The sequence below is a fragment of the Amblyomma americanum genome, chromosome 9 (assembly GCF_052857255.1).
Source record: "Amblyomma americanum isolate KBUSLIRL-KWMA chromosome 9, ASM5285725v1, whole genome shotgun sequence".
In the NCBI taxonomy this organism is placed as follows: Eukaryota; Metazoa; Arthropoda; class Arachnida; order Ixodida; family Ixodidae; genus Amblyomma; species Amblyomma americanum.
Genome location: NC_135505.1, coordinates 56258870 through 56281962, shown reverse-complemented (window position 1 = coordinate 56281962; position 23093 = coordinate 56258870). Strand labels below are relative to the sequence as shown.

Sequence of the window (23093 nt, the reverse complement as noted above, 5' to 3'; positions counted from 1 at the left end):
GCGAACAGAAAATTAATCGCAGAATAAGTGCTGCAGACATCGAATTTCATTTTCCCTGAGCCCATGTCCTCATATACAAAAGCATAAGTGCGTCAGACTTCAAACATTGTATGACATCATCTTCCTGATTCCTTCTAACGTTTCACCAGGCAGTTGCTGTGCAGCGAATCCTGCATATTCTCCATGGCACCACTGCAAAGGCCACTACATCACTGTGAGTTCGCTGCAGATTAAACGGCCACTTTTTTGTGTGACCAGATGCTTTATTCTAGAATAGCTTTTTTTCGTAGCTCAAAAATTTGCGTGTTTCGAACACCAAATGAAATGGCTGTATTTTACCGACTCGCTACTTTATTTCAATTAACATAAATTTTCTGTATTACGTTTAGCAAAGAGACACTGGCAAGAAACATCATTTTTCGTAAAAATTATTTTTGCCTGCGGTATAAACACAGCCACACACTTCCGATTCCTCGGTGCAAGAACAAACTTGCCTGTAGTACGTGGCAGAAAGGAATGTATGCACAATCGTGCCTCCGAAACTATCACCTAAACTTACTTATCTAAAATGCGTTTAGTGCAAATATAAAGAATAAAATGGTGTGAAGATGTGATCCCAGCGTATAGAAGAAAGCTGTCTAGATATCTCACAAACATCTACGAATGAACATTTCCTCTTATCTCAGCTCGACCTCTGGCTCTAATACGTACTTTCACAATTTTTGTTCATTATCATATAAACATAACAAAAAAGCAGATTGGAAACAGTCTTTGCGCACAAATATGCAGTCTTTGTTTTTGTCGTTACATGGACTAAAATGATGCTATCCCTCTTTCCTTTCACTATCACATAATTGTTGTTAACGCCTTGTTTGGGTCACTAATAATCTGATCTGGCGGCATGGACACTTACCAGTGTACATTTTTATTCCTGTGCCCTGAAGAATTACATTGTAACTGTCTTATTAGGCGCTCTGAAGCTTTTAGTCACTATTTTTCGTCTTGTTTTCGCAACATGCCTCTGTTGGGGGCTACAGGTTGCTTGTGTTGCGCCAAGAAGATAAATTTTAGCATTTCCTGGTTCTGAGAGTCACATGACCTGTAATAAAACCACAGGTTCGCGATGCTTTATTGGATTCTAGTGCTATGACTAGTCAGACTCCGCATACTTCAATACTTTCGTTTAGGTGTATTGGTTAATTTCTGATAAGGTACATACGCCACTGCGCACCCGTAATTATGATTGGCCCCTTGCGGCGGGTAAAATATGTCTAACAATCTTGGACAAAAATTTTGAATATTGAAAAGCTGTTAAAGTACTGGTGCATAAATATTGAAGGCAGTGGTCCAATCTTCTAATATGCACAAAAAACATTGTTTTATAGAGTTTCTATAACTCATCAAACAGTTCAGACAGCCATTCAAAACAAAAAGGGATCGCTTCTGATCATATCGAAAATCTTTATAGCAAACAAATTGTTAAAATATATGATAAAATTGCGCTCATCAACTTTTTCCCGTTGAAAAAATGGTTTTGTTTATAATTTTTGGGTATGCAAGGTATGGCACACTCAGGCGGCAAAAAAGAGTGAACTCAGAAAGAAAAACGAGAGATTCACGACTGCAAGTATAAGACAGAACAACCGAGCCACATGTTATGTCTGCGTAAAAACTGCCTTGTACAAAGCGTTGAACTGAGCAAAATCACGAAGTGCACTTAAGTATACTTACGTGCTTAGAAGGGAAACGCCCTAATCTTTTCATTTATTTTTTTTCTTCCTTTCTATTGACACACATAATCATTAGCATACAGTCGTAAGAAAACGCATATGCTAGGTTCACCTTTTTTGGCCAAAGGACATCGCAGTTTTATCTATTTTTGGTTTCAGTGATCTTTCATCTAAGTAAAAGATACAAACAGACCGACTTTAAACCGGAGTGGCACTCCCTCTTGGTAACGTGTTCAGCCTTACCCCCTGTCTAGCGCACTGTTTCTCTTGCGATGTCTTTCGTGGCGTTTCAAGAAAGCTTTGTAAATGGTACATGAAAATAGAACGTAATTTAAGTGTAAGAAATACCAGGTTAGCGCACTACAACTAGAGTGGACACTTAATGTCCTTCTTAGGAGTATGAGACAATTCCCTGAGTGGGTTAATGCCTGTTTATGTAAAAATGGTCTTCCTCGACTTCACATTCAGAGACCCCTGCAAGTCGTCATACCACTCCTTGGCACACTGGTGCAACTCTCGCAACCAATCATTAATTTAACCGCCACCTGCCACACTGCTTAGCTTCCTCACAATTCGGTGGGTAGGTTGTGATAACGACACAGGGTCATCTGACCTAAGTGGGCCACCTAGGTTGCCGGACCGGCTGAGAGGCTTCAAGCGGTCTGCAACGCCAGACAATTTTTTTCCGACACGAGGGTACTAAAGCTCTTGCGTTAAAAAATGAAATAGAAATCAAAAACATTGCTTACGCACTTAAAGCACGTAACTTCCCTCAATAATTTTTTCTGAATTATACTGTTTGAACACTATTTACCTAATCCATCTGGCCTGGTTGTGTGGGAACACCCACTCCGCACGGAGCTAAAGAACTTGTGGGTGTTGGCGTCTTTCTTAGGTTGTATCTACTCGGCATGCCCGTGCTTGAGGGTCTTGCCTTATTTGGCGGGCGGCTGCGGGACCTACTGGAGGGAGCAGACCACGCATCTTTGCGGCACCCTCCCAGTCTCTTTCTAATGTTCATAAGAACCATTTGTCGGAACAATCGGCATTTCTGTCCGTTCGCCTGGAGCCTCGTTTGGCAGGTGGCAAAGTAGAGAGAGGGAAATCCCCATGTCATCTGCAGAGGAGCGGAGGGAGCGAAGAAGTGGGACAGGGAAGGCGGAAACTAAGTGGGAGGCGATGGGTTAGCAGTGGCGGACAGCGGACAGGGTACATTACATCCGGGATTTTTCCCTTACTGCTCCTTTTGTTTCCTGCTTGAAATCTTTTTTACACCATCTACTTACCCCTTCTTTATGAGAGGCCCTGCTGTCTGTGATTTCCTCCTTCAAATGGTTCAACTCCAAAGCAACACAATTCCTAATTATTTACGGTGATTTCTTTCTTTCCTCTCATTTCTATTCCACGAGCTCTCCGCAGAGGAGAGATCCGTGCTCCTTTGTTTGGCATGATTGTCTTTCGCCGTGGCCTGCATACTGCTGTTATTGCTTTGGCAGTGCTTCGACTGTGTGACTCTGACCCTGACTATGTTGTGACATTTGTTTCGTCTTCTTTTTTATTATGTTTGTCCGTCATGGATTTTCGTCACGCCCTGCACTCTGTGCTTCGTCTGGGATTGTTACTGAGACCTTGACTATGTTGTGAGTTTGGTTTTTACATGTTTTTTTTTTCATCGTGGTCTGCCCTATGTGCCTTTGTTGAATTTTCACGGTGACTTTGACTGTGATCTGCCTTTTGTTTCTTCTTTTTTTATCTGGTTTGGCGTTTACTGCTTCTATTTTCCCTTTAAACTTCTTTTTTGTTGGGACCCTTATCTTCTTTTCATTTCTTTCGAATTGGCGTTAAGCCTGACAAAGCGCTGCTGGTCCAGACCCCCTCTCTCTATTATTTATGTTGTTTTACTACATATTATGAGACAAACAATAAAAAAGGGCACGGCGTGTCCAGGATGATTGCCAGTCTGTATCACGCCATCTGGTCGCACTGTCTGATCGCGTCATCTGCGCAGCGGTTGATCCTTCAGGGGGAACACCAATGCTAACTCATACTCTGCCGCATTAACCGCAGTGTTCGTCTATACCTTTTTGATGCTGTCCACAAAATCAAAGTTTACCACTTCTAAGGACGCACTTGGGAGATCAGACGCAACTATGACGGTAGCTGGTCGCCGGAATCCAACTGCATTTATTCAGCAAGAGCGACATGGACAAACATAACGAATGCTGCCTTCATTCATGTCTGGCCACGTAAATCTCATGGCAAGCTTGTCTTACGTGCGCTAGTTTCAGGAAAACCTTGATGGAACTCCCGAACCACTGAAACCATTGCTAGTGGGACGTGATACCTCCCATACATGAGCTTTAATTCAGAAGTGCTTTTTCAAGATTGTATGGTTAACTCTCTATAGTGCTTTGGTTTTCCGGGAAAGGAAAATGGCTCAGTCTGTGTCTCACATATCGGCCGACACGTGAACTGCGCCGTATGGGAAGAAATAAAGGAGGGAATGAAAGAAGATAGGAGGAAAGAGGTGCCGTAGTGGAGGGCTTTGGAATAATTTCGACCACCTGGGGATCTTTCAATTGCACTGACATCGAACAGCACACAGACGCCTTAGCGTTTTTCCTCCATGAAAACACAGCCGCCGCGGTCGGGTTCGGACCCGGGAACTCCGGATCAGTAGCCGAGCGCTCTAACCACTCAGCCACCGCAGCAAGTTCTGTCGTGCGCTAGTGACCGTTTTACGATGAGCTTATGATCTGCGATTGCGTCCGTAAGCAATGACATTGGACGATGCAAATAGTAGTCTAAATGTTGAAACACAGTCTGCCAACATAGGAATGCACCTTTCTGGCTATACGCATTTAAAATATCTGTTAGAGCCTTCTTGTTCAAGAAAAAAAATAAACTTCGCCCCATCCAGGTATGTGCAGCAGCACTAAAAAGATTTATGTGTGGCGAGCACTTCTTTTTTAATGGTTTTACAGTTACTCGATCCTCGGCGCTTTGAAAGCACGTATCTGAAAGCTTGGTATCCCGCAAGTTGATTTAATTTTTCGTTTCCTTTCTTGTAGAGCACTCGCCCTATTTTATAGCGGCCCGCCTCCGTATTTAATTTGAAGACTGATGACAACACTAGCACCAACAAGGTAGACACGGCCGAAATAAAGCAAATCAGGTTGCGATGGGCTGTTAAACTCTTGAATATAACGCATTTTGTTACAAGAAACACTAAACAATTTATAAGTTGTGAAGAAAACTTGACGGAAATTGCTTCATTGTGTGCTATTCGTGTTCTAGATAACCAAAATAATAGCATCGACAAAAAAAATATCTTCTCTGAAAAATTAATTATTCATTTCGTCTTTACAAGAAAAACTCAATTTTTAGAAATGTTTCACTCTTCAAGCAGCATTTAAACTTCATGCTCGACACATTCGCTGGAGCAGCTACTCCTATGGAAAAGATTAATTATTTTAAATGACTGGCAGAAGTAAATACACGCATCAGAACGAGTACCATGTTTTATTTCTCTCTCCTACAGCCAGGACCAAAATCACCCTGTGCATACTATTGTTATAACCTCATCACTGGCTGGTCCCATGGAACTCTTGGAGACGGAGCGCCTTGCACGGTAGGCTACCGTTAACTCATTGGTTTTTTTAGTGGTTGAACCAGATAATGTGCTAGCATTTGCTGCTGACAAGGCAGTATATCGAAAGAACTGCGTATTCTGCTCGCATTATTATGAAGTTATTTCTAGCACATCGCTTTTAATTAAGCAATTTACGCACCATTAAGATAAACGCAGTCTTGTCAGTGGCTTTAATGTTCTTGGTCCTCCACAAAAACAGATTTCTATCGAATTAAGAAGCCAAAGGCCTTCAAGGGGCAATTAGTTCTTCAGACATTGTTGCCAACTTATGCTACTTCGTAGGATGTACTTCTGAGGTTTAACATGTTGATTAAGTACACAACTGTGCATGAATCTGAAATGCTGGAGACACTGGAGGGCATTTGGGAGGCATCCGTCTCATTCGACGCCTCTCCGCAAACACTCTCAGCGTCCTAGACAAGAACTACACATGCGTTGGCAGGAATTAGTGTAGTCGTTAGCACTCTCGGCTGCGGAACGGGAGGGTGGTGGTTCGAATCCCTCCGTGCACAAAGATTTTCTTCCTTATCGAGTTGCTAGAAGTAACGGACACCGAACAGATCCATGGCCGCGAATATGAGCCATTGAAGGCTTTCGCCCTAAAACACTGTAGAGCAACAGACGTCCAAGGAGACCGTGAGACACGCGAACAGCACAAGCGAACACAATGTCTCTTACGGTGTGCTTTGTTGTCGGTTGCGCTATAAGTATTCATTGAATGATGCAGCCACAAATCCACCGCCCACGCTAGTGGGTTAGAGCCTTTCTAATACCCGCCGCAAACTGAGAACTTGAGAAGGAAGGAATGCTAGTGAGACGCTGGTGTGCTCTGCAATCTTAATAGGAAGTGCGGATATATGGCGAAAATGAAGCAGTGAGTTCAGGAAAGATACTGACACTCCAAAACTTTTGAGTACACAGAGAGGCCATATTCGCGTTCGGAAACCTTTCAACTTGAAGCACACTGGAGCAGCAGTCTGTCTGTTGTTGTTCCCAGGAAGAAAGGAAAGGAAAGTGCACAGGCCTGCCCACTGGCTCAAACCGAGCCACAATCGCTACCACGGGCAGATAGTAGAAGAGTTAAAAGATTCTTCACCGCTAGCAATGACGACCACTGCTAAACTAGGTAGGATGAAGTGCTGACAAAAAGTGGGTTACAAGGCATGGCAAGGTAATGGCGGACAACAGATTGACTCCAATTCTTTTAGTGAAATCTTCCATTATATGAAAAAAAGTGCGTTCATAAACGGTTTCCTGCTAAAAAAATGCTTTTGTCCAGAATTGGTAGGTGTGAATATATGATATACGTTTATATACGGCCCTCCGCGTGTGCTTTCGGTTTTTACATTTCTAATCGCAGCGCAGAAAGCAGCAAGATCTGGGGGAAGTGGAAACTCGTGAAACTTCAATCCTAAGTTTCACTTATCAGCCTAGCACGACAGCTTTACATATCAGAGTGGAAAAGCACAACTGAACTGCAGGAATCGCAAGGCAGAATAATAAACAAGGCACGAATCACGGTTGTGTACCATCTGTCACTGTCACTGATTGGGATATGCCCTGCATAACAAACTGCATTTTTGCCACCTTACTGCATGCCGCAAGTTCTACACGAAAAAAACCCTTTCTGTTCCTTCTTGTGTAGCTAAGTGCCCTCAGTGTTTCAATGCTCCAGCATTTAAACCGGATGATTACAGAATGAGCTGATTGTATAAATGGGACAGAATAATTTATTTATATTAGTCCACAAGAGACCCATGATTGGGCCCTGTTGTCCAACCGACATAGTACTGTCCAGCGACCGACTCTCCAGTGCCAGATAGCTGATTCTAATTGGTGTCAACGCCGGAAGGACCCATAACACGTGGAGGAAGTATGAACGAATTATCTTGATGGAATCATTCATAATTATTTCTTGTAAAATGACTTTGACTGTATAGCAGCGCTAAGGCTGCATCAAAGAATGCTGCAATCCCAAGAAAATTGCTCGACCACCGAAGATAACAGCTTATAAATGGCTTGGCAGTTCTGGTCTTTTTTGTCGGGCATAACAGCTGTTAAGAAAATTTTAGAAATGTGTCTCACTCCGATAAAATTACAAATATTTTCCGTCCTTGTTTCCTTAAAAACGCGTAATCCTCTTGCAGTACTCACAGTACAGTACTCGCTGTACTTGCAGTACAGTACGCATCATCCTCTTACAAAACAAATATGGCACTTGAAACATATTGCTGGTGTACATACGGCCCTTTCGGCTACCATCGTCTTCTATGCACTTCATGAAGAAAAAAAACGCTATAAACGCTATACCAGCTCGCCCAAATGGCCGCTCTTGTTAAAACATATAGTTTGGAAAGGTAAGTGTTTGGGCGAGTTAGTTTCGACATTTCATGACTACAGCGCAACGAACGGGACGTACAAGAAGGACAAAGGCAGGGACACAACACAGCGCTGTGTTGTGTGCCTGCTTTTGTCCTTCTTCTAGGTCCCGTTCGTTGCGCTGTATTCATGGAATATAGTTTGGCAGTGAGAATGAGTTTCAGCTGTCTCATGCTCTAGCAAGAACATCTCGCGGATGTCATGGCTTGTGTTTTTGAACATTTCCACTCGCTCCTCGTGTAAATTACATGAGGCCGCTTCCGATTAACAATTTCTTTTATCACAAGCTGTCAATGGGGCGCCATACTGCAGGACAGTGCATCAGAGGAGTGTGCATTGAAATTTCACGTAAGTACATCTATGATAAATTCCTCCAGCAAAATACATTTTCATGACACTGCATGCCTTTTGTGAACCAATAAAAATGTTTGCAATTAAAATGAAGCATTTTAGAGGAATTTGGCATTATTGAAACAAGTCATTTGCGCCAGCAATCATCACACATTCTCCGGCAAAAAGTACGCGGTGTGAACACACATCTTCGCTCTTCTTTCTCTTGATTACTTGTTAGGTTCTGTCATGTGGTGACACTACGCAGAAGCGAAGACGACATAATGCTGTCTCAAAGGGCACTGGATATAGCAAGGAAGGTAGCTAGAAGCGTCTTCAAGTTTCTCATGAAGGCGGACTCCTGAACATACCAAATCCGAAGCGTAGTTGAGTGACTAGGAGTGTAACCGCTACATAAACTATTCCTGAGAAATGATTTAGAGCGGCGCATAGGACACCAATTCATGCCGCACTAGAATTGGGCAAAATTTCTATGCAGGCAAGTCGTAAAAACACTTAGCCCCGCCTTAGGATATTTTACAGTGTTCGTAATAAATTATCCTTGATTATGTTTCCTGTGTGTCACTGCCGAGGAGCACACAGTGCACCACGGCAAGTGGGGCAGTACGTGAATGGTGCCTGCATTATTCATGGTGAAAAACAGTGCAAACTATACGAAGTGCACAACACAAAGACAACACCAGACGCGCGTGTGGTGCCTTGTTTCTCTTCTGGGCCCCTTCTAGTTTTCACTGTGTTTCATTATCAATATTCACCAGCCAGCCCAAACTTCTCGTTTGACTGCATAATTTTCTGCGTGTCTTCACTAGCATTGCAGCCACTTAACCTTTACATGTTCAACATTTTTGGAGAAAAATTTTCAATTTCTGTTATGTACCTAAGGAAAGGAATGGTGCAATTCATCGATGTGTAGCAACATCTTTCTTTTAAACTTTTTGCATCGCTCTAATGGAGCAGTTAAGACTTCCATAAAGAACCAATGGGAAACGCTTTTGACAATAGTAAAACGTTAACAGCAAAAAAATGCAAGCCTGTGAAGGAATGTGTGTGGATATATTGCTTGTTGTAGTGAAATCATACATCGCATGCGGGAGGTGCGGAGTTCCATCCCCAGTGTCGCCGGGTACCCACCGGTAATACAATGGGTACAAGCTTTCCCCTGGTCTGGTGCCCGGCTTATTTAGGGTGAAATGCTTGGAAAATGGGTCTTTGACCCCACCTTGAGAAAAAGAAAAATACCTTGTGTCATGGCGCTCTATGGCCACAGATGCCCTTGCGCCATAAATATCCATCATCATCATCATCAAATCTTACAATATATGAAAAATTTGAGTTCTTAAACACTTTCCCATTAAATAATGCTTTTGGCCAGTAATATTGGGTGTAAAAATGTAGTGAAGCGGGGCAAAGTGGTGATCTTAAACGGAATGCAAAGTGCACCACTATGTGCGCACAAAAAAAATCGAATACCCACAACCCCTGTGTGTTCCCTCTTCCCTTTCAATCATTACCGGTGGTAGGCATTCATGGCGAATTCTTCATCTTTCAGCACCCTGGTATGCAACTTGCGACGGCGTTTACCGAGGCGTAAGTACGTAGGAAACGAGGATTGTTTAACACCATGGGCTGTACCATATAGATTTGCACTTTGGTATCTGCCGGTCCGCATCATATGACTTATCGTGTATTGCGCCTGTCATTAGTAGTGTGGACTGTAGTCCACACTATACAGCAGAGCGAGTCGAGGGTATCCACCTCGTGGCTTCCAGCGTACTTTCTTCCTCTACATGTCAGCAGCCGAGGAGGCAGCGCGAATGCTTACATGCAGGCACAGCGCGGACGACATGGTTCTTGTAGAAGGAGAATGTGAGATTTGTGGCAGTGTGCGGCGAGCAGGCAACATCCCGAACAACCGTCCTCTACTGGTGGAAGGCTGCAAAGTAGGCTGAAATTCAACAGCGAAAGGGACTAGCAATGGCCGCTCGTCGATTGCAATAACGCACGCCTGGAAGCCCTGGCTTCCGGACTTGCACCCAATAGTAGACCGTTCTCCGGGATGCTAACATCGAAATGTTAGAAAGTTACTGCGCCATTTCCTTTCCTCAGAAGCCAATTTTCAAAACAAATTTTTGCATGCGTTTGGTATATCTAGGATAAGCTTATAAGGCATCCGTAAGCGGGTAGTGAGCCTGACCACTGGCTTACAGGTCACACATCTTACTTACGGAAAATGCAACCCAATATTACTGAAAACGTGAGAAATAAAACTAGCACGTTCTTTCACAAACCGCCTTAGCTACAATTTCTCGACCGTATTTCTGGATTCCATTTATTCGATTGTGGACATTTAGCCACGTGCCGTTAAGCGCGAGACGCTCTTTCCGAAAGTTCCCAGCCTAATAAGCCTGCTAAGTGCTGGACATTATCTTTGGTATGTTGTGGTGCGCTGCAGCGTTTAAAAGCTCTGGAGCAGTGAAATTAAATGCTTCCGTTCCCCTCTGACGTTCTGAGCGCCTATGCAGAACCCACTGCAGTGCCGAAAAGCAAACAAACCCGGTTGTATGAGGACTTTTAGGAAAGGTACGTGCGCTTCTTCATGCTTAATGTGGCCTGCAATACAGCGGCGACATTCTTAGTGGTGTAACCAACAAAAGCGTCGAGCAGAAACGAACTGCAGAGGATTTTGTCCTAGCTGCTTTAAAAAAACGTACCGATCTCAAGACCAATTAAGTTTGGACATGAGGATAAGTTAGGCTTGAGGATGAGCGCGTCGGCTCAGCCTCAGTCCTTTTTAAAGTAGACCAAGCTCGCATGAAGAGCCTCCTTCTGATCTATTTCGGGCGTTTGTGTCCCCGGGTGTCAAAATGGCACACAACACCTGTGGGGAAACGGCGTCTTTCACGAGCATTCTCCCGCACTCACCTATAGTGTTTAATGATCCCCGCATACAAAGGATGAATTAAAAATGTGTTTGCATAAAAAATACTCTTCAGGCATAGCAATCAATTCTGAAGGAAAATACAAACTAGAATTTCCACTTGTTTGCCGCTTGCAAAGGAAGGACATTATGTAAACTCCGAACTACACTAATGTGGATTATGGTCATGCCGTGGCATAAATATAACAAGATTGAGGTTCAATGCTGAAATGGAAAGCTTCTGTACTATGCCATTTGGACTGTTTAATGACGCTGCCATTTTGAAACCGGACATGGAATAATATTGTATTCCAATTTTTCTTCCCTTAAAGGCCCGGTGGGCATTACGCAAAGAGGGATGTGCCTTAAGTTAAGGGCAGTCTCTGAACAAAAGTAAATGACACAGCGGAAAACAGAAAGACTATATTTAAATTAGCAAAAGAACAAACCTAGAGAAAAGTCCAAAAGTGGCCCCTCAAAAGTTGATAACGGGCTGTCGTTTACGCTTCAACATCGCAGTACGGTGATAAAAAGTCTAGGATTTACCGTAATGCGCAGTGACAAAAATAGGATGCAGTGGCACAAAAAGCGGCTAATCAATTTGTGATGTAATAGATGGTGGTCAGAGCATGTTACTAAATTATCCGGAGGGCCGTTCCAAAGAACTATGGCGTCAGATAAAACTATGAAGTTTTCGTGGCAGAGGTGTGGGCGGTGATGCGTGCGATAAGCTGAGTGCATGTGTTCTAAGCGTGATAACATCCTCGCGGTTAGTTGCAGCAAAAGATGTCGTGCCGTTAAAAACGACTAAAAAGGAACAGACGCGAAGTCACATAGCGGATCGGGAGTGTTGGAATTCCACAGAATTTTTTATTAAAGCAAATCTGGTTTTTCTTTTAAATTTGCGAAATGATGAAACGAGCGGCGAGGTTTATTTCAATGACTTTAAGGTCGAAGTATGGTATGTTCACAAAGCATACCCGACAGATGAAGCACATTTTAACTTCTGAAGGAAGAATATAATGTATGCCAGCATTTTTTATTCAGGTGATGAGATTAAATTACATCTGAGAGAGCGAGATAATAAAGACTTATTGTATCACACCAGACCAGAGCGGATTGCAGGTGGGGTCTTTTATCCAGGGACTTCAGTAGCTTGCGCCGACGATTAGGCGATGACGACTAGGGCCTCCTTGTCTTCAAGAGTGCCTCTGGTCAGTGTCATCTCCCACTATTCCAGTGCCGCGTTGGGCATGGGTGGGTTTAGCCGTGCATGTCCATGTAAATTGTGTCAATGCAGGAATATCACCACACCAAAAACATCCGTCGGCATATAATCTTGAATGAATGCGGTGCAAGTTATGGATATCGAGAAAAGTGAGTGTTTGGATGCGCCCTAGGTAGTAGGAGTCCACAGGGTAAACTTGCTTATGTAGCAGCGGCAGGGGGGGGGGGGGGGGGGGGGGGGTAAAGAGACGCCGGTTTAAGCGGAGGGTCGCTAGACGGGAGGAATTATAAAAATTGGAGAAAACCAAGTATACGCGAGACCTTAGAACATGTGGTGAAAATATTGTCACGTTGACGTTAAACAGCCCAGAGTCACGTTGGAGTTAAGCGGCCGAGAGTCAGCAGCGGCGTAGCCCTGGACCAGCGCTTCTTCTTCTTAATAGGCGCATTTGTCTGCACGAGCGCTGGCGTCATTAGCCCCCTCCTCTGAAAGCATCGACCCTATGCTGAAAAGAAAGCAGGGGGTCTCGAGAAGTGCTAGGGTGTCCTTGCGTAGTAGGGCTTCAGGCGAACCACGTGGACCACCTCGGGCCGTTGGTGGCGTCGAGATTGTTGAGTCTCATGAGGGACGACTTCATAATTAAGGGCTTCAAGGTGTCGCACAATTCGGTAAGGACCGAAGTAGCGGCGCCCGAGCTTTTCACTTAGTCCGCGTCATCATATAAAAGACCAAACCTAGACAAGGCCACCTGGGTGGTATTCACATGCCGCCTCCGTAGGTTGTAGCCTTGCGCGTCCTGGCCCTGTTGGTCCTGGATTCGAACCCGTGCGAGTTGGCGGGCAGCTTCGGCGCGTTGTAAAAACGACACAAGGTCGTCATTTGGATGATCGTCGACATGAGGCAGAATGGCATCAAGTGTTGTCGTTCCCTGATGTCCATAAACTAGGCCAAGCGGTGTCATGTTGATTGTTTCCTGAACGGCTGTATTGTATGCGAACGTGCCGTAGGGTAGGATGTCGTCCCAGCTTTTATGTTCCACGTCCACGTACATTGAAAGCATATCCGCAAGCATCTTGTTTATACGTTCCGTGAATCCATTAGTTTGTGGATGATAAGAAGTCGTCCTACGGTGACTGGTGTGACTGAAAGTTAGAATATGGTGCTGGAGCGCAGAGGAAAAGGCGGCCCCTCTGTCCCTAACAAAACTTGTGGAGCACCAATACGTAAGGCAATTTGATGAACAAAAAAACTGGGCTACTTCGATGGCGGTGCTACCTTGAAGAGCTGCTGTCTCCGCAACGCATGAGATAATCAGTGGCTACTATTATCCACCTTTTTCCGGCACCTTATATAGGAAAGGGCCCGAGCAAGTCCATGCCGACTTGTTGAAACGCCTGCGAAGCAGGCTCAATGGGCTTGAGGAATCAGGCTGGCTTCACGGGCGGAACTTCGTGGAGCTGGCAATCCCGGGAAGTGTGGACGTAATCCGCAACGTCAGGACCCAAGCGAGGCCAGTAATACTTGTCTTGAATTCTGGCTTGTATTCCAGTAACACCAAGATGGTCGGAAGCTGGTTTGTCATGGCAGACGTGAAGAATTTCGTCGCGTAGGTTCACAGAGACGACCAGCAAGTATTGCCTACTGTTGGTGGTGAAATTCTTCTTGAAGAGAACGCCGTTTCGAATGCAGAGAGATAACAAAGCTCGCCTGAAGGCTTTAGGAACTCTCCTGCTGGTACCTTCAAGATAACGAATGGTGTCGCGGAGGTCAGGGTCGGCGCGTTGATGCTCGGCGAAGTCGCTGGTATGTACTGCATTCACGAAGTCTTCGTCGTCAGCACCGTCGTCCGGCGCTGCTTGCACGGAAGCACGAGATAAAAAGTCGGCGTCTGCGTGTGTGTGACCGGATTTGAATATGACGGTGATATTGAACTCTTGGAGTCGAAGGCTCCATCGTGCGAGGCGCCCGGAGGGATCCTTAACGTTGGTAAGCCAGCATAGTGCGTGATGATCGGTCACTACTTTGAAATAGTGGCCATAAAGGTATGGTGTGAACTTCTGAACTGCCCACACGATGGCGAGGCATTCTTTTCAGATGCAGAGTAGTTGGCTTCTGTCTTCGACAGTGCGCGGCTCGCATAGGCGATGACACGCGGTTGGGGCCCGCAGAACTTGAACTAGGACAGCGCCCAGACCAACGTTGCTTGCATCGGTGTGGACCCTTGTGTCTGTAAGTTCATCAAAGTACGCCAGCACTGGGAGGAGTGGTGGCGGCGTTGAAACTGTTGAAACACCACCTGCTGTGGTGGTTCCCACTTGAACGGTACATATGCATTTGTCAGATCAGTAAGGGGTTAGGCAAATATAGAGAAATTCTCCACGAAGCAGCGGTAATACGGGCATAGTCCGAGGAATCGACGAACTTCCTTCTGGTCACGCGGCGGTGGAAAATTGGCAATGGCGGGTGTTTTCTCGGAATCCGGAAAGATTCCTTATAAGTGCATGACATGGCCTAAAAACTTTAAATCTTCGTATGAAAAATGGCATTTTTCGGCATTTAGAGTAAGGCCTGATCACGTTATGGCCTGCAAGAAGTCCTCGGGGTGACGTAGGGTGCTCCTCGAAAGATGGGACAAAAACGATGACGTCGTCCACGTAGACCAGACAAGTTTGCCACTTCAAGTCTGCAAGAACGGTATCCATAAGCCTTTGGAATGTCGCTGGTGCCGAAAAAAGACCAAATGGCATCACCTGAAACTCGTACAGGCCGTCTGGAGTGATGAATTCTGTTTTTTCGCGGTCCCTTTGTATACCTCAATTTGCCAGTATCCAGACTTCAGGTCCATGCAGGAGAAATATCTGGTGTTGCATAAGCGATCCGAAGAATCGTCAATTCTGGGTAGCGGGTACACATCCTTTTTAATGATTTTGTTTAACCGACGGTAGTCAACACAGAATTGTTAGGTGCCGCCCTTCTTCACAAGCACTGCAGGCGCCGCCCATGGGCTCCTAGAAGGGCGAATAACGTCGTCGGCGAGCATTTCTTCTACTTGTGTGCTGATAGCCTCACGTTCTTTAGTGGACACTTGATACGGTGACTGGCGGGGTGGTGGAACATTTTCATCAGTAATTATGCGATGTTTCGCAAGATTTGTCCGCCCGGCACGTGGCGACGACGCGAAGGCGCCCCGGTAGCGATCGAGCATTTCCCGCACTTTGTCTCGCTGCTCGAGCGGCGGGGTTTGGTTAATGTCGTACTGAACACCAGCAGGTCTATCAGGCTCAGTCGATGAAGCAGTCGTTAAACTGTGCACAAACCTAGTTGCACTAAGAGCGTCAATATACGCCACAGTCGTTCATTTGTTAAGGTGCTGGTGGTCGTTGCTGAAATTTGTGACAAGAACGTCGACCGTGTTATCTTCGAGGAAGACAACCGCCCTGGCAACGGAAAGTACTCTGTCCAGAAGGAACAACTGCTTGCTTTCCACGACACCCTCAATTTGCCGTATGTTCTTTGAGCCGACGGTTATCATTACACTTGAACGGGGAGGCACGGTGACGTGTTCATCTGGAATGTGCAGCGCAGCTGGGAGAACACTATCGACGAATATGGCCTTCTCGGTCGAGAACTTGACGGACCGCGATTGCAGATTAATCACGGCACCGTTCTCAGTCAGAAATTATACGCCGAGTATGACGCCCCGGGAGCACTCGGCTAGCACTACGAACGTTGCGAGGAATGTTTGGCCTTGCACTGTGACCCGCGACGTGCACGTTCCCGTTGGTGTGATCAAATGGCCCCCTGCAGTACGCATCTTTGGGCCGTCCCAGGCGGTCGGCACCTTTTTTAGGGCCGCAGCAAATTTTCCACTCAGCACAGAATAATCGGCGCCGGTATCCAATAGAGCGGTTACATTGGCGCCGTCAACCGATACCTCTAAGTAGACTGTTCCTAGCGTCTTGCTTTGGGGTGTCGAGGCAGTCGGTTTCGGCTGCAGTGCGTCCAAGAAGTCCGGCATCGAGAAAAGGCCTAGTGGCCACAGAGCGGTACTTGAGGACATCGGCTTGTTTTGAGGCACTTTGGCTGGTGAGTCATCGGTACGGCTAGGAAATTCGGCGTTGTGTGTGAACTGTCTTGCGGCGATGGAGGATCTGCAGTAGCTGCACCTCCAGAGGCTGCTGCATCTAGTTTTCTCCTACGTGGACTCCGAGACTGGTCTCGACCTGGGCAACTGTAGCGACGCGGAGATGGTGATCGAGAGAAGCGGCGCTGTACTGAATCCGCTTGCGAGATGTAGTCCGCGATCTCCTGCCGTCGTTCTCCACACGTCGGACGGGGACAGCCGACGGGAATCCTCGAAGGCCCATCTCCCTGTATGGGAAGCGGCGCCAAGCATGTTCAGCCTCACCGCAATGGTAGCACAGCAGCTGATTGTCTGGCGCTCTCCAGATATCCGTTCTGCGTCGTCCTAGGCGCTGTAGAGAATTCGGCTGGAGAGGTTGACTCCGTGTAGCGGCGGAGGCAGGTGCGCCATAACGTGGGTTCGGCTGGGAAATGATGAAACGACTTGTGACGGCGGCGCAGCTGAGATCAGGGTGCTGCGGCTGTACCGGGTCTGGGAGAGGTAGTAGTGTGTTCGTGCTTAAAGCCTGTTGCATCTACTCGCTAACAACATCAGAAAGTGTGGCAACCTGCGGCTGCACCTTAGCCGGAAAGAGCTTCGCCAGTTCTTCTCGCACGATGGATCGAATAATCTCACGCAGAGATTCTGCCGAGTTCGTCCTGGCTCCCACCACAGTTGCCGTGTGCATCGATGCTGTTGTGCGGTCGTACTGTCGGGCCCTCATGTAAAGAGACTTCTCGATGGAGCTCGCCTCCTTTACGAAGTCAATTACAGTCACTGGAGGACTTCAAATCTGGCCGGCGAACAGCTGCTCCTTAACCCCTTTCATCAGGAAGCTGACCTTCCTCTCCTTCGACATGCTTGGGTCAGCACGTCGGAAGAGTCGCTTCATTTCTTCGACGTACATCATCACACTCTCGTCAGGGAGTTGATGTCGGGTCCGCAAAAGCAGGTCAGCCTTCTCCTTGCGTAACGTGCGGTCCTTGAAAACTTGGAGGAACTCGGTTTTGAAGGTATCCCACGTTCGTAGGCCAGATTCGTTGTTGATAAATCAGGTCCTCACCTAGTATTCGAGGGCGAATTAAACGTGGCGCATCTTGCGGTCAGCGCCCCAGCCATTGTAGATGGCCACTTGGTCGTACTGGTCCAGCCCGTCTTCGGCATCCTCGTGGGGTTGGCCGTAGAAATACGGTGGCTCTCGCTGGTGGTGGAGCAGGACCAGCGGAACTGTAGCTGGAAGATTCACTGTGGTAGCACCAGCCCTTCGTTGTGGATTAGAAGCAGGGAGTAGTCCAAATTCGGGAGGTAGGCCTTGCAATCGGCGACTGCCCTGGTGGACTATCGTGTCCACCTTAGGTATTTCTCCGGGGCTTGAGCTCGGGCTTGAAGGAGGCGTACGGTGCATTAAAGGCAACCCAGCACCTCTACCATATGTCTTGTTGGCGTTAAGCAGCCCGGAGTCACGTTGTAGTTAAGCGGCCGAGAGTCAACAGCGGCGTAGCCCTGGACGATCGCTTGTTCTTCTTCTTCTTCTTATTCTGCTCTTAATTACGGTGCGTTCGCGAAAAGTTATGAGGAGTTTCATTTCTTTCGATTAAGACGCATGTGCCATTTATCGCAGCACTATTTTCCTTCTTAAGATTCAGAGTTTCCTGCTTTGTGTAAGCCAATTTCCTACGCGCAATCAAGTAAAGTTTGCTCACCATCGCTAACTTCAGTCCATACCTCGCGACGGGTCTGCACGTCGTAGGGTAGAATATTTTCTTGAGGCGCAAGCCTTTAAAAGATGTGCGTTATTTTACAAGAGCCTCTATTGAGAACTTAAGTTCTCGCAACTTTGCTCTATATAAGTCTGCGCAGTTGCGATTACCTCTAAAAATAATTGCTGTCCTTGCATCAACTTTTCAGTTGTATCTCTAGCTAACATACTGCTTTGCAATGACGCTGACAAACAAGAATATATTGCTGTGATGTGCAGAGGTAACCTCCTGAAATTCACTTCATTCCAGAGAGGATACGCCCCTTCTTGTCACTACACATGCAGAGACCGATTGGGGCAGCGCAAACGGAAGAATTACTTTTATGGAACACCTTGTCTCGTAAGCCCATCGTTTACTGCAAACTTCTTCCAGAGTGCGCGTGTTTATAAATATTATAGCATCTTGTTTCCGCGGATTCTGCATAATTATGCATGCATGGCTGTGGAAGTCGACGCGAAACTCCTCCCTCTTGCGACGTAGCTGTTCGCTAAGCGTTTCTTTCATTTCGATAGCCGAAAGCGAAAGAAAAGAGTTGTCAGCTTCACCAGCCGCTCTCCGCCGTCGGCAGAAGAAACGCCGTGTCACAGCGCAACCAGCTTTCAGCTGATTGTCGCAGCCTTTCATGAGCAGTTACGCGCATAGAACTTAAAATTAGGATGCGAATACCTGTGAACAGACGCGTGCTAGGAAAATTCTACCATATAGAATACTTTAGGAATAAAGCCTTCTCTAATTCTCCAACATTAAAATACCCTTGTACTGCAGTCACTAAACATTTAAATAGTCGATTACAGTTAATTAGCTCTCTGACGGGGACAACTGTCATTTAAGTTTTTGGCCACATGGCCGCATAACTTACGCACAGAGGTGGCTTTCACGTGCTTCCTAGCGCCTAATTGAAGAAATCTATAAAGCTTTATTTTTATCAGCTTTTATAAAGAGTATTTTGAAACATTACAGATTTTTATTTTCAGAACAGTGTGAGGTACGTTCATGCGGTCAGTTGTGCTGGATTGCAGAGCAATGCGGTCACTATGTGCCTCATATGGATCATTATTTAAGCGATTAACTAAAGCTAATGAATAAACGTTTTTATTTATTGATTTTAGGAGAACATGGTTAAATCGCGAGATTGATGGCCGTCAAAACCTAAGATGAGCCCTGTTTTTAACGTTTTTTAATCAGCAAAGCGGTTCGAAAAATTGACTTGCCAAAAATACGCATTTGGATGCTCGTCTAGTTGGCTTTCCCGCATAATATTTAGAAAATAGCCTGTTCCACACTTCTTATGCATCAAATAAGGCGCAGCTAGTGTATTTGAGTATGTATAAGTTAATTTGATTGCGAATACGATACCATGCGCAGCGACGCCATTTTATAAGTAGTTAATACCGGAAAGCTAACTCAACTAGCTTTCAAATGCATAATTGTGACGTTAGATACTTGGAACCACATTGCTGAATAAAAAAATTAAAAAAACTGAGCTCATCTTTGATGTTGGCGATTTTGGATCTATCTCACTGCGTTACCTTCCCGTAAAATAAAAATAAAAAGATTATTACTTAGTTTTAGTCAATTATATGTCCAATTCTCAGACTTCTTTTATGCGCACTGAAAGACGACACAAAAAGACAAGGTAAACAGGACGGTGCGCTCCGTCCTGTCTACCTTGTTTTTTTGTGTCGTCTTTCTGTGCGCATAAAAGAAGCCTGAGTATGAACCAACTAGCCCCACAACGTATATTACTGGATTATATGTCCAATTATTGACTCTATTGACCATATGAGTTACAGAATGTGTTCCGTGCAGTAGAATCATTCAGCTCAACAGACCACACCTATGTATCCTTCATAAAAACCGGTAAAGGTTAAACAAAAATTGCCCGGAATATTTGCGTTTCCTGTACATACCGTGTCCCAATAGAAAACTGTTCTCTTTTTCCTTAAGGTGAGGCAGCAGGACAAACAACGATCGCTATGGCCAACCCCTGTTTTTCTCTCCAAATCAACCTGTATCCTTTTTCTCTTTCTTTCTCTCTCTCTTTACAGAACACCGACAAACTGGGAAATCCGTTCGGCGCAGCTGGCATCTGCAAGAATGGACGCTGCATTGAACACGACGACTTAGGTAAAATACGACACGGGAGCGCTATCCAAATATCACAGTTTAGTTGTGTGCGCCCGATTTAAAACGAACGCGATGGACTTGCTCTTTAGCTTGGGTGTTGTGACGGAGGGTTGCTTTGTATTGGCGTGCAGGCACTGTTTTCTGACAGGTTGCTTCTCTGTGCTAGCAGCTGACAAATTAACTTATTTTAATGAAAACGGGAACGATGTCTTACAAACACTTCCAAAAAATAAAATTCTCAAAAACTGTGGTGATGAAACTGTTCCGGTTCTTACCTGCCTTAAACCCGCTTTCGATAAAAAATACATCACCGAAACAGGTGACTTCCATTAATAAAACCAAAGTCTGCAGCGGACTTCATATTGTTGTTAAAAACGTGAACAAGGACTACCGACCTTTCTTTTTTTGCCATTTACAAATCTGTAGTGACTTAAAATAACAGATATCAAATGTCCTACAATCTTCCCGTGTTATGAATGTTTCAAGCGAGAAGGCTGACATTTTCTTCGTTATTGTCTTATAGTATGAGGCACTTGGCGCTTGTAGGTATACGAGATAGGCTAGCACGTCTAACACGTCCTTTTATTTATTCTGCATTAACATTCCTTTTCGGGCTATTTGGTGCATAATTGAATTAGAGAAAAAACTAGAGCCAAAACCATGCAAACCACAAGGGAACAACAAAGACGAGACACGTGCGCTAGACACAAGCGCTTATTTATTCTCTATTGAGTTTCAGACACAGCGATACTTAAATTCCGAGTAAGATCTCTGAAAACGTGATATAAATATTTCAATGTATTCCACAAGTTCGCGATCCAAGCAGATGGATCAATGCGTTTCGATCAGTGCGATGTATCAAGTAGATTCGGCAATGCGTTTTTGCATACGTCTGCCCTCAGCGACGAGGTATAGTTTAATTATTTTTTTTTTGCAGGCAAGTTTAACACTACGACTGTTGCTGCGCTTGCACAAGCTGTGGATTCAAAATAATGCTCCAAGCTCACGCTAGGAAAAAAATAATCCACGCGTACAGACCTGCACCAATGTCCTAGTGATTGTAGAGGCGTCAGACAAGCGCGGTGCCAGTTGCCGCCATTTGCAGTGGTGCGGAGTCGAATCCGGTCAGGGTGAACTTCCTCCTTGTCTATCATGTTTTACTTTATCGCAAGTCTAGTGGACGGCCGCCGAAGGTTCGAGAATTTGCATAACATAAAATTCATCAATTGATATTTTTGTGCGCAAATATTGACAATCAGGTGTCGAGGAAGTCTGTCCTGTAAACTGTCCTTTAGCAGACCTTGCCCGTGTACATAACTAAACTTTACAAGTAAGCAAAGGTACCAAGTTTCTTAGAAAGCAGGGCAGCACGAATAAACCGGACATTAGCAACGCTGGCAACTAACGCAAGAAGCGCCAGAGTTTACGTTGGTGTTTTAAAACTGCTATCAGTCACAGGATCTCGAAGTAATATTTAGCCCTGCTACATGCTTGAACATTTCTAACTATTGTTAATTAAATAATTATTGATAAATAAATTGATTATTCATTATTCGGGTTTTATTTTAAGTCAAGGATGTGAGGAGCGGGGACAAAAAGCCTATATGGGCTTGATGGTCCCCGCCACTTACCGCAGCTTCATTGTGCAAAAAAAACTCACAATCACACAACGCTACAGCGCATGGTATGCCTCTAACATATTTCAGTAAAGAGTACATTGCATCGAAATATACATGTTAAGGACATCAATAAGGACATAACCATCAAACATTCAAGTCAAGAGGGAAGGAAGAAGCGCAGGTTAAGTTAGTACAGCAAAAGAAAGAATCGATACATTGTTACTCTTCTCTAATTACAGTTCATAACAAATGTTTAAAATTAACGGCATATTATATGACAGCATTTGTCTACCGTAGTTTGTTCACGTTGGTGGTAAAGACCAATTTTCTCCAAAGCGCGTATTGTAGGGGCGTTCTCTACCTATTAGTCCAGACAAGTCAGCGATGAATGCAGTTCCTTGATTAATGTTTGATGTGTACTTTTTACGCAACAGGACTGAGTAAAATTGCATATAGGTACAATGTGTAATTTCTCAAAGAGAGGTTTGGTGTGTGCATCATTTGAAATATTGTTAATTACATGAACTGTTTTTGTTTCTGTAGTACATAGAGTTTTGTAGTATTGGAGGCAGTGATTGTACCCCACACTGAGAAACAATAATTTATATCACAAGTGAACAATGAGTTGTATAAAAGTTTTATTATGCATAGCGGAAAGAATTACCAAAACTATGACAGGATACCTACTGTATGCGGATGACTGTATCATCTGTATGCAGATGATGATTGCGTCGTTTATCATAGCATCAAGTGCTCCTATGACCTTGATTATCTCTAGAGAAAATTGGGCTGCATACAGCGCTGGTGTATTAAATGGCAGATGTCTCTTAACCCCACTAAGTGGAAATTTGTCTCCTTTACACGTAAACACCACCCATTCCTGTTTAATTACACTTTAGACACTGTACAGCTTTAGCGAGTGAGCGAATACAAATATTTGGAGGTTTCTTTTTCATCTAGAGCAACCTGGAATAAACATCTCGCAAACATAGCAGCAAGGGCTTGCGAAATGCTTAATTTCATCAAACGTAATTTCAAAAAAGCGCCTGCCAAAATTAGAGAAATAATTTATTTTACTAACGTAAGATCTGTTTTGGAGTACACCTGTACGGTTTGGAACCCCCATACTAAACTTCTTTCCATCATGATAGAAAGGATACAAAACCGTGCAGCTCGATTTGTCTGCAATAATTATAACTTCACCTCT

General features: G+C 44.9%; 1 protein-coding gene across 2 annotated transcripts in view; it reads left to right on the top strand.

The window, feature by feature from the left end:
- LOC144105640 (uncharacterized) overlaps nucleotides 1-23093 on the top strand; it is a 38421-nt gene that overhangs the window by 1157 nt on the left and 14171 nt on the right. The window contains exons 2-7 of one of the 2 annotated variants that reach the window (XM_077638753.1): nucleotides 150-214; nucleotides 5272-5361; nucleotides 8049-8109; nucleotides 9662-9699; nucleotides 18390-18479; nucleotides 20189-20267. In XM_077638753.1, coding sequence (XP_077494879.1) covers nucleotides 150-214; nucleotides 5272-5361; nucleotides 8049-8109; nucleotides 9662-9699; nucleotides 18390-18479; nucleotides 20189-20267 — 423 coding nt within the window. The remainder of the gene's footprint in view (nucleotides 1-149; nucleotides 215-5271; nucleotides 5362-8048; nucleotides 8110-9661; nucleotides 9700-18389; nucleotides 18480-20188; nucleotides 20268-23093) is intronic. The other variant, XM_077638754.1, reaches the window with a different exon arrangement.